The sequence below is a fragment of the Idiotropiscis lumnitzeri genome, chromosome 18, assembly GCF_059441095.1.
Source record: "Idiotropiscis lumnitzeri isolate Australia: NSW breed Sydney's pygmy pipehorse chromosome 18, RoL_Ilum_1.0, whole genome shotgun sequence".
Classification (NCBI taxonomy): domain Eukaryota; kingdom Metazoa; phylum Chordata; class Actinopteri; order Syngnathiformes; family Syngnathidae; genus Idiotropiscis; species Idiotropiscis lumnitzeri.
Window position 1 is genome coordinate 12,763,518 of NC_142408.1, and position 12,918 is coordinate 12,776,435.

Sequence of the window (12,918 nt, forward strand, 5' to 3'; positions counted from 1 at the left end):
GAACTTTCACCCTGAATCGGTGTAGCCAACCAACAGAACATATACTGCTACTCAATAATTGCATGATTATAGTTTTTCTGTCATCTACTTATTCACTAATCCTTCTCATGCACCTAAACATGCAAAAGCCCCTGGCAAATGTTAAAAAATGTCACCAGGCAATGTTGGAAATCACAGACCATAATCTTTTCCTGTTGTGTCCCCCAGCTTTGTTTTACAAGTAACAAGAATCCTATTTTGCCCTCAGTGACCTGAAATATGGTTGCGTGGCCACTGGGAATTTACTGTAAACATGGCCTTACCTGATTTATTACACAAAGGGTGCTAAACAGCCAGATGAGACTTTCTGCATGAAATAATTCCGGATTCAGTAACAACCACACAGGAATACCAGAGCTCGGAATCTAACAGTGCACCATCTACCGTGAGGCAGATGTGCTAAACAGTCCCCACCCTGCCGCCCAGAATGACACTTACTAATAAGTGAGAAATTCTCACTTATTTTTTTACCATTTTATTTGTGGTTACATTTTTTATTTAGTCCTTGGACTCATTTTCTTTCATAGAAATAGATAATTCTCAAAAACAAAGTAAATAACGGTAGCACCAAAATCCACACTGTAATATTAGCGATAAAAGCTCATCACATTAGCAGGCACTAAACTGTGCAATTGGAGGCTTCTTATATATATTCATTGCTCTGGGGGGGGCTACAAATTCTGGCAGGTGCCTGCTACAATCAGTATCCCCTACTAAGTTTACATAGGAAAAAGGGGCATCTTGTTTAATTTTTCAACAGTTCCCAAAAAATATCTCAGGAATACACAGTAAGTCACTTAGGGTTAGGCTTCACCTGTGGTTAATTAATGCAGCCAGAATATGCATCTTCTCTGTATGCCTGAAAAAAAAAAACATTCACTACTATGGTAACAATAACTATTTTTTGCAAAACATTTTTAGACATCAAGTGCTAATGTGCATAACTAACGTTTTAATTTGTAGTGAATAATTCGCTGAATGTAATACAGTACTGACAAGTGCAAGCATCACCCCCCCCAAAAAAATGTTCATACAAATGCAAATCAAACATAAACACAAACGTGCAGATTCTTTGGATGAAAACATCAGTATTAGTAATAGCGCACCGAGTTAGAAAGCCTGCATTTTCAGCGGTGTGTAGTTTATAGTTGTTCGATCCGTTGACTGCACGAGTTCTTCAGATGTCCAACTGTGTGGGTGGTCTTTGAACGCATCTCGAGTCCAACGCAGAACGCGAGTGACTTTGTTTTCCTTTTGTGGACGATCCATCGACAGTACCAAAAGAAATAAAAAACAATAAAACCGTACGTGTTCTCTAACAGGAAACTACCACCTGTACCTTGCCGCTTAAATTTGATCCACCTGGAAACAACCCACGTCCTCGACCTTCTTCCTTTTTTTATCGCGTTCGATGACTTGAAATTCACTATGATCACGTCAATGAAAACGATTTAATTGTAAAACTGTGACAAATGAAACTGTCGAAATGCGCATAGCTTTCCACCAGTTTCGCCATCACTCAAATGTGCGTGCCCCCTCGACCAAGGGACACCGAACACCTGTACGTGTGAACACCACAGTCGGAAGCAACAGACTTTCACAATAGAAGAGATAGCACGAACGGCATTAATGCACAACGAAATTACTTTCGGCATTAATAAACTAGTGAATTAATGCGAAATGAACGCGTTAAATAGCCCAGCTCTGAGGGAGCGAAAGAGAGAGAGAGGCAAATATGACATGAGCACAAAAAAACCAAGGGTAAGGCAAGCCTGACTCTATCCAGTGTTCAAACAGACCATAAAACCCAATAATTAATGACAATAAATGTCATTTGTCAACCTTCACACATTTTACATAGGCAGATCACGCCTGACTTTAATCAACCGACAAGCTTTTCTGTAAGTGCAAAACCTGCTGGTCGCCAAGAAATTACCCTTTGACATTGACAGTCACTCAGGAACATGTTTGGGAAAGAAATCCATCATGTTGTGACACTGACCCACTCCATTTATGTTCCATGTTCTTTCAGCTGACAGCATGGAGCCCTATTGCTTTGCTCAAAAGCTCTACCAACTGTTCAAGATCAGCCCTACATGTTGGTCAACTGGTCAGTTTCATCCAGTTACTCGATGCCTTTGAGCGTGTGGTAGATGTGTTTTGGTAAAATGACATAGCCCTCGCTGAAAGCTGTCGGTGTATCGCGCGCCGTCCTACTAGTCTTGCAAGAGACCCTCAAACTTTTGAGCTGCCTCTCCTGACGGCGACACTTTTGTTGTGTTGTTTTCAGCTTTTTCCTCAGTAGCTCCAGCTGGTCCTCCAACTGCTGAATGCGCTTCTTCTGCCGCGCAGAGTCTTCCGCTGTGTAATTATGGTCGCAGGAGACCATCACGGTGTCACTGACGATGTCAGGTGGACTCCTTACAGGCTCAGACTCCACCTCCTCCATGACGTCAGAGGTCAGAGGAAAGGAGAGGGGGAAGTGGATCTCGGTGGGGAAGGGATCCTCCAGACATTCTGACTGTCAAAAAAAAAATCACAATCAAATAATCGTAGGCTGATGCGGTCATTATTCCACTCGCTTCACATTAAAATATTTTCATACTGCAGACATTACCATTGCTAAATGATGCTAGTTTCCTATTAGCGTCCCAAGACAAGTACTCGAACGTTCCCACTGGGTCTGTTTACTTCCACCGTATTGGCTTTTTAGCGATGTTACGTAGTATAAAACATATTTTTTGGGCAATATGAGAGTAGGTTTGTCAAACTTAAAGAAAAAAAAAAGGGATGTGAGAAACATTATTAACGAAAGCAAAACATAGGTGAGTACTGGCGTGCACATCTCCATCATCTTGTTGCTTTGTAGTTGTTAAAAAATCTTTTCCCCTCAATTCTGATGAGCTGAAAATGACATGATTGGGCTCGGTTTCCGATCATATGATCGGAATCGGGACATCCCTAGTTTACAATTTATTTTTGTCTTTACGGCGGTGGAGGGCAGTAAGCAGTGTTGTGCTGGCTTTATCCCGGAATTCGATTTTTCGTCTGTGAAGCTTATGTGCATTTGATGGGCTTTACTTTGCAACGTTGGCACATCATGCTACAGCAATTCATATTTTGAATCACTGAATCGTGGCAGAGACTCGCCAAATATAACGGCAGAACCACACGTTGCAAGTGTGCACTGCGTGAGCAGTGGAGGCTTGCACAGTTCAGTTGGTGCCAAACCCATCCCACCCCGCGCCTGGAAATACAACAGTGGCCGTGTGGTGTGGTGCCAAGCCAAGCAGAGTGGGGTGGGGTGGTGTGTGGCTGTTCGTGGCCATTGAAAAAGCAGCTTGGGGCAACTGCAAAAGCAGCAAATGAGTTTCACTTTTTGAATGCACTATTTTTTTCCTGTTCGACGCCCGAATCTACTGCACCTGTATGTATGTACATAAGAGAAAGAGCGAGCTAGACAGAGAAAAGTACACTTGGAATTGTTCTGAACTGCTTTACCTTGATATCAGGGTCAAAGTCAAAAAGCGAAGGCACAGCATTCTCCTTCAGCACGCGATTGTTGCACTCTCTCTTGAAGCAGTCTTTAGTGAAGTGCTGAGAACAAATATTACTGTACTTGGTTGGCTTGAAATTGTTCCTCCTCATTGCTGCCACCCATTTACCACAGATGTCTGGACGTGCAAGGGGAAACCTGAACAAGCAATGACAATTGCTCACATTAATGAAATACAAATCAATTCTGCCTTCTTTACAAAATGTTATATATAGTTTTGTAGAGAGGTATTAATGCAATTTAAACCTGGGCAGAACTTCACAGCTCATTTATGTTGGCTCCCTTGCATGCAAATGTACATGTTCTGTGTGACATTGCTTGCACCAGGGAGGCGAAGTAAATCTTTACTTCGAACAACTACTAAAAACGACACTACAGAGTAAGAGATCATATGGTGTGCTGTGGGGAATTATCCGATTTCACTCAGTTGGTCCGAAGATTATTCACAACAAATAATGCATCTGTATTGATCTATATCAATTTTGTATCTTTGCCAACCAATTATTACTAAACAATGACGGGAGTTGTTGGTTGCTAGAAATTGCAGTATTACATTCAATTGCAAATGATTCGGTAGATGTATGAAGTCGAACAACAACACACGAGAAGTTACGGGAACGACATATATTTGTTTACCGTCAAGTGGGAGAAACATGTCCATGACGTTCAAATAAGAGTAATAACGTGAGGAAATGCCGCCCGTCAGTTTGTCCATTATTTCGTTTATAAGGATTTTCGATCATGTCCGAATAGCTAGTGCTAATTATCAGCACACAGTTAAAGTGAACTCACTTGTGAAAGGAGATGTCTTTATCTTTGTGATAGCGGTTTTTACAGCCGTAAGCCGAGCAAGTCTGAACCATAGTTGCTGTCTCGGCAACTCTCAGTGACACTCGGACTGCGTGTCCACGATTCACAAAAACGCGCTACTGGGGCAGCTTTTTTTCTCCACGAGCTTCTGTGCCACTAACAATGATGGCGGACAGAGCGAGGTTACGTTTTCGTCACGTGGAAATGTTTTTAGGAGTCTATTGGCTTCTACTTGGATTGTCTGCCATCCAATGAATGGACTCGATGCACGCACCATTTCCGCATTTGGACTACGAGGCGCGTTTATTTACGTTCGCTAGTCGAAAGCTTCGCGATAGTTTCAAACTCTTTGAAAGTATTCTCACAATCTGCTGAAATGACGCCAAGTTCCCTATAAATGACGTATAGCGTTAATCATAATGTTACCTTAACTTAGTTTAAAATGTTTTTATAGCTTAAAATATTGACATTTTAATTCTGAAATTTGGGGGGGGGGTTAGATTAGGCCTCTTTTGCGCATATGATTAGATTGGTGACTTGAACTTTCCTCCTGGTTTAGCATATTCTTCTTGATGACACCCTTGGCACATATCTGGTTGGAATCAGTTGAGCCCATCGAGTCGCACATAGTCACATGAGTTTACCTTCTTGTGGTGGGCAGCCAAGGGAGAATAAAGAATAGGGACCATATTGGACGGATTAGACCTTCGGCAATTTGGAAAAAAAAGGCTCCATGCTGTGTATCAATTTTGCTGACATACATTAAATTGTTCAACTGAGAGTATGCAGTCTTCTGGTAATTATTACTAGCATAGTGAGCATTCAAGATAAAAGAACCGGGCAATGTGTCCCCTCTGCTGAACCTTTCCATTCCCATTCGACATGCCCTCTCTCATTACTGGGTGCCTTGCATGGACAGCAGGAGAGAGGGAGCGAGAAAGCGCAGCTTCGTGACTGGAGCAAGAAAGAGTATTTCTGAGCAGACTACTGGCGAACATAATCGTACTTTTGCCCCACTGTCGTTTTCTTTTTTTTTTAAACATTTGCTCAGGCAGGCTTCCCAGTAAGACAAGATTGTTTTTAATTTGCTTTGATTGTACTAATTGTAAAATGTTGTGATTCAGTATTTTATATGTGCATGACTGTATTTAAACTACTGTATGTGAAGCACTTATGAGTCGTCACGGTTAAAAGTGCTGTACAAATACAATGTGTTGTTTGGTCAAGAAAAATATTTCAATGGATTTAATGTAAAACACGCAATGGGATTTTCTTTTGAAATGCTTTACGTGACACTTTATTGTACTGTGGGAGAATACACTAAAAGCTGCAAGCATGTTTTGGTCATCAACCAGAAATTTTATTAATCATGAAGCTGTTTTTAGAAAGCAGGCTGGTTTTTCAAAGTTTGATACAGAAGAAAAGCCACCAGAAACACACTCGGAAAACATACACAGCACTAATAGTACATGTGACAATGAATAAAACACTCAAGGCCTCAAAATTTTACGACTGAAAAACGTTGGACGGAACGAAAACATTTTGTCCAGTTTATGTTAAACTAATATGAATTTTGACAGTTAAATCAAAACTCGACTTAAATGCGCAGTGTGTAAAACAAAGCAAAGCAATCTCAAACTAAAATAAATGTTTAAAAAATATATATATTGTGAGCAAAATATTAGTTCTTTTCTGTAAGCACTCATATACATTAGCACGAACGGTGAGAGGGAAGACGAGGCCACTTGCAGATCTGCGGGACGCGTGGTGCATTTTGGTTAAAGAAAGTTTTTCGGCTACCAGCTTTGAATTGGGGTCAGTGGATAAAGCTATAATTTGGAGCATTTCAACCACTGCAAAGTTGATGTTTTTTATTTAATCTATTTTCAGCTTGGTCGTTTGATACTACATATACTGACCGCCATCTGTGGAGAAATTATGAAAAATGAATGGAGGTTTGGAATGGTGTCTTTTTACACCCAAGATCAAGACTCTAAATTCAATTGGAGCAGTTGAACGTGGTACAGAGTGCACTTGATGTTTTGTCACTTATACTTAAAGGGGAGGTCAACCTCAAAATTTTCTCGACAAGAATTTCTTCTATGCAGGCCCACTTGTCAAAACACGGCCCTCTGAATATTACGTTTGTGGAATATGAGTTAAACAGTAAAATCCAACAATTTTTGATCTATCACAAGGGGCGGCCATTTTGCTACTTGCTTTTAACTGAAAATTACATCACAGTTGCTCAAGGCTCAGAAAACGATGGCACAGCTTCAGAAGACAGGTGAGCCATAATTCGTCATTAACCAAACCCTGAGCAACTGTGATGTAATTTTCAGTCGACAGAAGTGACAAAATGGCTAAACACAGGTGGATTTTGCTTCTTAATTTATATTTCCACAAACAAAATACTAATCAGAATACCATGCTTAAACTAGTGAAGGTGCATAGAACATTTTATTGAAAATTTTTTTTTTTGGGGGGGGAGGGTTGACTTCCCCTTTAAAGCTTTTTAATCAATACCTGCAAGATTTAAAGTGCACAGTTAGGCAGACAACTATGTATTATCATTGTTATTAGGTAGCCTCTTTTTTTTCACCGCGTTTCTCACGCATGCACAGAGGAGATACGGAAGAAGTAGCTTGGAGGGGCAACAAAAGAAAATGCACTGAATCAAAATCAATTTGCGAAATAATCATTCTGTAAAATAGTTTAAAACAAAAAAAGCCAAAGATAACTTTTTATTTTTTTACACGAAAGAAAGCAAATACATTCAATGGCTTTTTTATTTTTACATGGTTGTGTACTCATTTGGGTCCGACAAAGTGGACATGGGACTGGAATTAAAAAAGAAAAAAAAAATGACCAGATAATTTTTACTGATTAATTATTTTCACCAAGTCCAGCTACTTTAAGTAGATGCGACAAGTAACGATCTGTTGGCCTCACAGTCCAAAGCACGTGTTGTCAAATAATGACTACTGTCAGAAAAATACATAATTAAAAAAAGTAGTCCATTTGGATTGATTCAAACAGATGAAAAGTATGTTTAAAAAAAGATGCCCTTTTAAGGTCTTTGCAAAAAAGCGACTGATCCAAATCTAAAGTTATGACTTATCTGCCTGCGGAAAAATACAAATGTACATTGCAAGCCTAGACTTTTGTTTTCAACATAGACTCAAGGAACTAAAGACAAACATTTTGTCCAAGTAGAGTACTCAAGTGTCTTGTTAATACTGCAGTTCAACACTCATTCACTCACGCACGCACGTATACACACACGCACACAAAGATAACGGCAGAGAAGCTCTGCGATTGGCTTTTTCTTCATGGTCACGGGCACATGGTCTATTATCTTAGTTTTCACCCAAGAAAAGGACTTAATTTCTTTTTTTTTTCCCCACATATGACTCATTTGGAGAGGTTAATACAATGCATTCCATCCGGTAGATGGACTGTAAATCCTCACAAGCAATGCTGAGATGACTTCCACTGGCAGCTGCTGATTCCTTGATGCGAATGCTGATTTACAGGCATTTAACTATAGGCAAGCTCCACCCCTTGAGTCAGAAAGAGAGAAAACCCAGCAAACCTCAATGTGGCCTACAATTTATAACGCATGAACAATTTAAATTAAAAGATTAACGTAAATTGATGTGTCTTAAAGGAGGTTAATATGATAGCAGCAACTTAAAGAATAGCACATTACTGACAAGAAGTTAATCTTGAGAATTTGTAACCTGCATCTTGCAGTCTACAAAAGGTTCAACTCATTTTATTTTAAAATATGAAAAAAAAAACCAATTGGAAATTGCAAAATATGAATTTTACCAAATTAACGATCAATTAATTATTAATGATTTTTTTTCACCTCTGCAAGTCTCGGGTGGTAAAAGCAGACAATACAAAATACTGCAGGTTCAGCATTTGCTGCTGAACGAAGAAATGATCATGTAAACTAAAAAAAAAAAAAAAATATCGATGTTTTTTTTAAACAGTATGGACTTGACCATTTGCATAATACGTCCACTTTAATTTGACTTCAGAGCACTTCAAGCGATAACTAATTTTTCTACTGTCATAAGGATAAGCACCCTTTTTAGCCTTGCACATCAGGTAAAAGGAGCAGTTATCCTTATACAAATAAAATTGTTCTTCTTTACAGAAAAACAAATACAATTTGGCATCTTGATATTAATTAGTAAAAGAATGGGGGAAATAAAGGTATCAAACCCTTTCTGTCTTCACTTTTGGGGTGCGATAGGCCTGATCTAAAAAGAAGCAACACGTCCATGCTCTTGCAGTCCCATTTCAGGATCCACTGCTATTGCAGGATGAGCCGTGTCAGGTGTGTGAGGTTCTCCCGTACCTCCGTGCTTGTTATCAATGCCATTCTCAATAGAAACAGATCATTCATCATGAAAACCACCTGTTCACGTGTGGCTTGTTTTACAAGCGCTGCAGAAGAAGACAAAGCACTGTCCAAAAGTTCCGCTTCAAATTGAAAATAAGATATTTCCACATTGAAAGTCCACGTCGTACCCTTTGCTGCATGGTTGAAGCTATTCCTTCACCGCTTCTTCCTCCTTCTCCTCCACCTTCTGCTCTTCTTCTCCTTCCTTCTCATCTCCATCCCCACCTGAAGCCTCAGCTTTGCCATTATTTCCTCCATCTTCCTCCCCATGAGCCACATCATCCACTTCTTTTGATTCTTCCTCATCCTGGAAGAAAAAAATACCACATTACTTGTAGTTTGTTTTGCAGCATTTATTCAATATCCTTGCTATCCATCTTGAGGGACATTGTCCTCACGAGTAAGACAATTCAGCAAGCTACTACTGTAGAACAAAGAGGAGGCACTTAAAAAAACGCTAGTTGTAAGACACAATCAATATCAAATAAACGCATAAGCGGCTTTATGGAAACCCATTAGGAGTGGTTATTGAAGTGCATTACAAGTATCACTAGAGGTACACAATCTCCTTTTAGTGCAGGGGTGTCAAACATACAGCCCACGGGCCGTACAGGCCCGCAAATGGGTTTAATCTGGCCCACAAGAGGATTTGGTAAAGTATAAAAATAAGTATGGCCCAACTAAACAGCCACCCTAAATTCTCCAAATGTTAAAAAGGCTGTTAGTCATATACAAGGAATATACATCTCAATCATTAATTCAATATAATTTCAGTTTAGCATCTAATCTTTTCATTCATACCAAACATTTAAATTTAAAGGTCGATCTGTAAGCCTTCCTTCCAAAGTGTTTGTATTGATATTAACAAGTCATGCTCAAATGAGAATGGCAACAAGAACAAGAAACTGGCCCCGATGTCATTTAACACACAATCTTGAGTCACGGTTTTGATTGAAGAAAAAAAAAAATCATGCTACATAAATAGAAAAAATGTGTTAAATATAACACATTCTTCTTCTTCTAACATAAACACATATGACAAGATTAACATCCTTATGATTTAGTTCATAAAATGCATTGCACCACACAATGCATTCTGGAACTCTCAATGTGCAAATTAGGAGGATATGACACATCGGTGACTACGGCGATGTTAAAGCTTGTACAGGCAAAGTGTTGGCGCCTTCAAAATAAACAAGCAAACAATAATAATTACTGAAATGATAAAAAGTGGGTAAGTACACTAAGCGTTCAGATTAGCATTGAGCGTCAAGCCTTCGATCGCCGCAAAGAGATTCAAACTGGATGGGGGTCGCAATCGGGGCCAGTCCAGGTGTCGGTACTAGATGTAATCGACTTGCTAGATGCGATCAGGGTCCTTTGGTGGCTGCGCACCTGCTGATGACGTTTTGCTTTAATCACGCATTTCTCAAAGATATTTCTTTGCCCCCGTGCCTTTTTTTTTACCCCAGGCTGTTCTATTTGCATATTTTGATTCACTAAATAAAAAAATAAAATTAAAAAACTGCATTACTGTAACATTGGCGCGGCAGCTCCTTTGTCACCTCCGCCTATTCCCAGAGAAACCGCTGCTACAACAGCGGTGGAACGTTTACGTTTCACCTGCCGAACTTGCAACAATGCCTTGGGTCACTCCGGCTGCAAGATTACATGAATTTAATGGCAGCACATTGTGTGAAATATTTCTTAAAAAAACGTTTGTTTTCCTACCGACTAGGCCTGCACGATATGCGGTTTGAACATCGCGATTGCGATGTGCGCATACGCAATAGTCACATCATAGGACGTGCGATGTTTCTTTCTTTTTTTTTTTTTATTAGAACACGGAAACTTTTGGTTTGTTTCATAAAACCAGCACGCTACACTATGCTCTACATTGTTGAGACTACACAGACCGTCTTGCTCACGCCCCCTGCTAATTAGTCAGGACCAGGAATTTTTTGAAACTGCATTTGATGCATTGTTTTAGAACCATTGCATTAGCGCATGCATTTGATCTTTAATATCCAGCTTTAGGGCCGTGTACAGGGTCTTGTACTTGTACTGTAGGCTTTTTGCCCTCACTTGTAGTAGTAGGCCAACTTTGGGAAACTAGTCAGTTACGTAGTTACTGCACACGTGCACATCTTACTAATGAGGCAAATCTCTGCAGCACTTGACATCTGCCTACTTGTGACATGCGAAAAATCTACCAGTCAACATCCAGCAATTAAGTAATGGTACAAGTAATGTGCAGATGCCAACTAATGTAGTTTTGCCTTAAAAATAACATGCAACTTTTTATGCCAAAGCTCTCATCCATTTGGGTTGTGGGTGAGATGGAGAATATTCCAAGACATGCAAAACAAAAAGGTATTAGGGGAAAATGTGTGACTAATATGACAAGTCACGAGTACTTTGGTCTGGATGAAAAGGAAATTGAACGAATGCTCAAACGGCTTTCCATTGTGTTAATGCAGCAAAGAGCATGACGGTTTGGGCTGAAAGGGACACCACGAATGTCACTTTATGTAAGGACGTTCCACAGGTGTAATACCTGTTTCACGCGGCTCCTCCTCCGACTCGGAACGCGGGCCTTCATCCTGCGCGACAGAGCCAGCAGCTTGTTGTGTCGCTGTCTCCTCTTTGCCTTCTCTTCCTCCTCTCTCCGCTTCTCATCTGCGCGGTCCGAGTCCGAATCGTCTTGCCGCTGGACCCTGCACCTCTTCCTGGGCTGCACCATCCTCTTCGGCTGACTCATGACCTCCTTCTTTCCCCCATCATTATCATCCTCATCATCGTCGTCGTCTTCTTCATCGTCATCGTCATCATCCCGCTCCTTCGCAGTGCTCGACGAGGAGGATGTTTCGTCGCCTCCCAGAAAAGAGCGCTTTCTGCGGGTCACGGAGCGACTGTCGTCGCTGGAGGTGGCTCCGGAATCACTCCTTTTCCACTCCTCCTGGTCACTGTCCTCCTCCGGGGAGCTATGGAAATCGGACTGGGAACCGGACGACGAGGACGATGAGAAGGAGCCCTCGTCAGTGTCGTCCAGAATGGAAGCAGGCAGACCAATCTGCCTCTTCTTGGACAGGTCCGTCTTGGTTTTGCGCATCGAAGCGAACATTTTGCGCTTGTACAAGCTCTCCATGTTTGCACACGGGGCCGGAGACCAGTGACATTAAACAAAAAGACGAGTACGACAGAGTTCGAACAGGCTAACCTATCACCCGCGCATCTATATATAGGCGTACAACTGTGCTGAGAGGCTACACTACATTGGAATCTTGAAGTTGCGCAATAATTTATATTGCATTACTTGCGAAAGGCAGCCGTCATTGCTTATGACTTCCAGATGGATTAAGTCTGAGCGTCACATTCCCTTGCTGCTAGCACTGTTATTGTTGTGGCTCACACTTCTTCGCTGGAAAATATAGAAGAGCATCAGAGCGCCCCCAAGTGGAGTATTTTCACATTACAAGAAGAATCAGTCAGTTGTTTCAACGATTGCTTTCATTATGTGAAAAACAAATTCTCGATTTCTGCAAATGAGTAATAATGGCTTCTACTGTGTCACGTACCACTACTTCGAAATACGCAAATGTAAACCTTAAAATGCATTCTAACATGTACAGATTAATTTAATTTGGCCTTGTAAAACTTTTAAATGTGTCCAACTGTTCAATACTTCAGTTGGTTTTACACAACTTGCTGTTTTCTGACCAGGAGCTCAACAACAAAATTCACAACAGGTGTTTGATCCAGAAAACGACCAATACATTCCCAAAGAGGTCCACTTCTATGCCTTTCTGTAACTCTTCCAGTCAATCTGTGTCTGTTGCAATTTGCTGATGACTTTGTGGGACTCTAAGCTCAGTGGCAACCATATTCCTCTGAGAACATATTGCTTGAAGCGTCACAATGGCGATGTATATTGTTGCTCATTTGTTAGGCATCATCTTTGGCGGTTCAAATAAAAATTCTAATTGAATAAGAAAATATATTGGTCGATTCATTGACCAAACATCTGATGCAAATTTTGCTGCTTTGCTTGTTAGAGGACAGTGTGCTAAAAGTTGAACATGTGTCTCAAAGGGTA

General features: G+C 40.6%; 2 protein-coding genes across 2 annotated transcripts; both read right to left on the reverse strand.

Annotated features, from left to right (window-relative positions):
• Positions 1-971: 971 nt before the first annotated feature.
• On the reverse strand, positions 972-4,613 carry thap1 (THAP domain containing, apoptosis associated protein 1). The gene is made up of 3 exons (XM_088280572.1): positions 4,388-4,613; positions 3,541-3,733; positions 972-2,560 (listed from the first exon to the last, which is right to left on the reverse strand). Exons 1-3 carry the CDS (start codon positions 4,456-4,458, stop codon positions 2,165-2,167), a joined length of 660 nt encoding a protein of 219 aa, XP_088136698.1. The 5' UTR covers positions 4,459-4,613; the 3' UTR covers positions 972-2,164.
• A 2,503-nt stretch (positions 4,614-7,116) lies between these two features.
• LOC148319572 (uncharacterized) lies at positions 7,117-12,253 on the reverse strand. The gene is made up of 3 exons (XM_088281157.1): positions 11,380-12,253; positions 8,951-9,129; positions 7,117-8,866 (listed from the first exon to the last, which is right to left on the reverse strand). Exons 1-2 carry the CDS (start codon positions 11,968-11,970, stop codon positions 8,971-8,973), a joined length of 750 nt encoding a protein of 249 aa, XP_088137283.1. The 5' UTR covers positions 11,971-12,253; the 3' UTR covers positions 7,117-8,866; positions 8,951-8,970.
• Between the last annotated feature and the right edge of the window lie 665 nt (positions 12,254-12,918).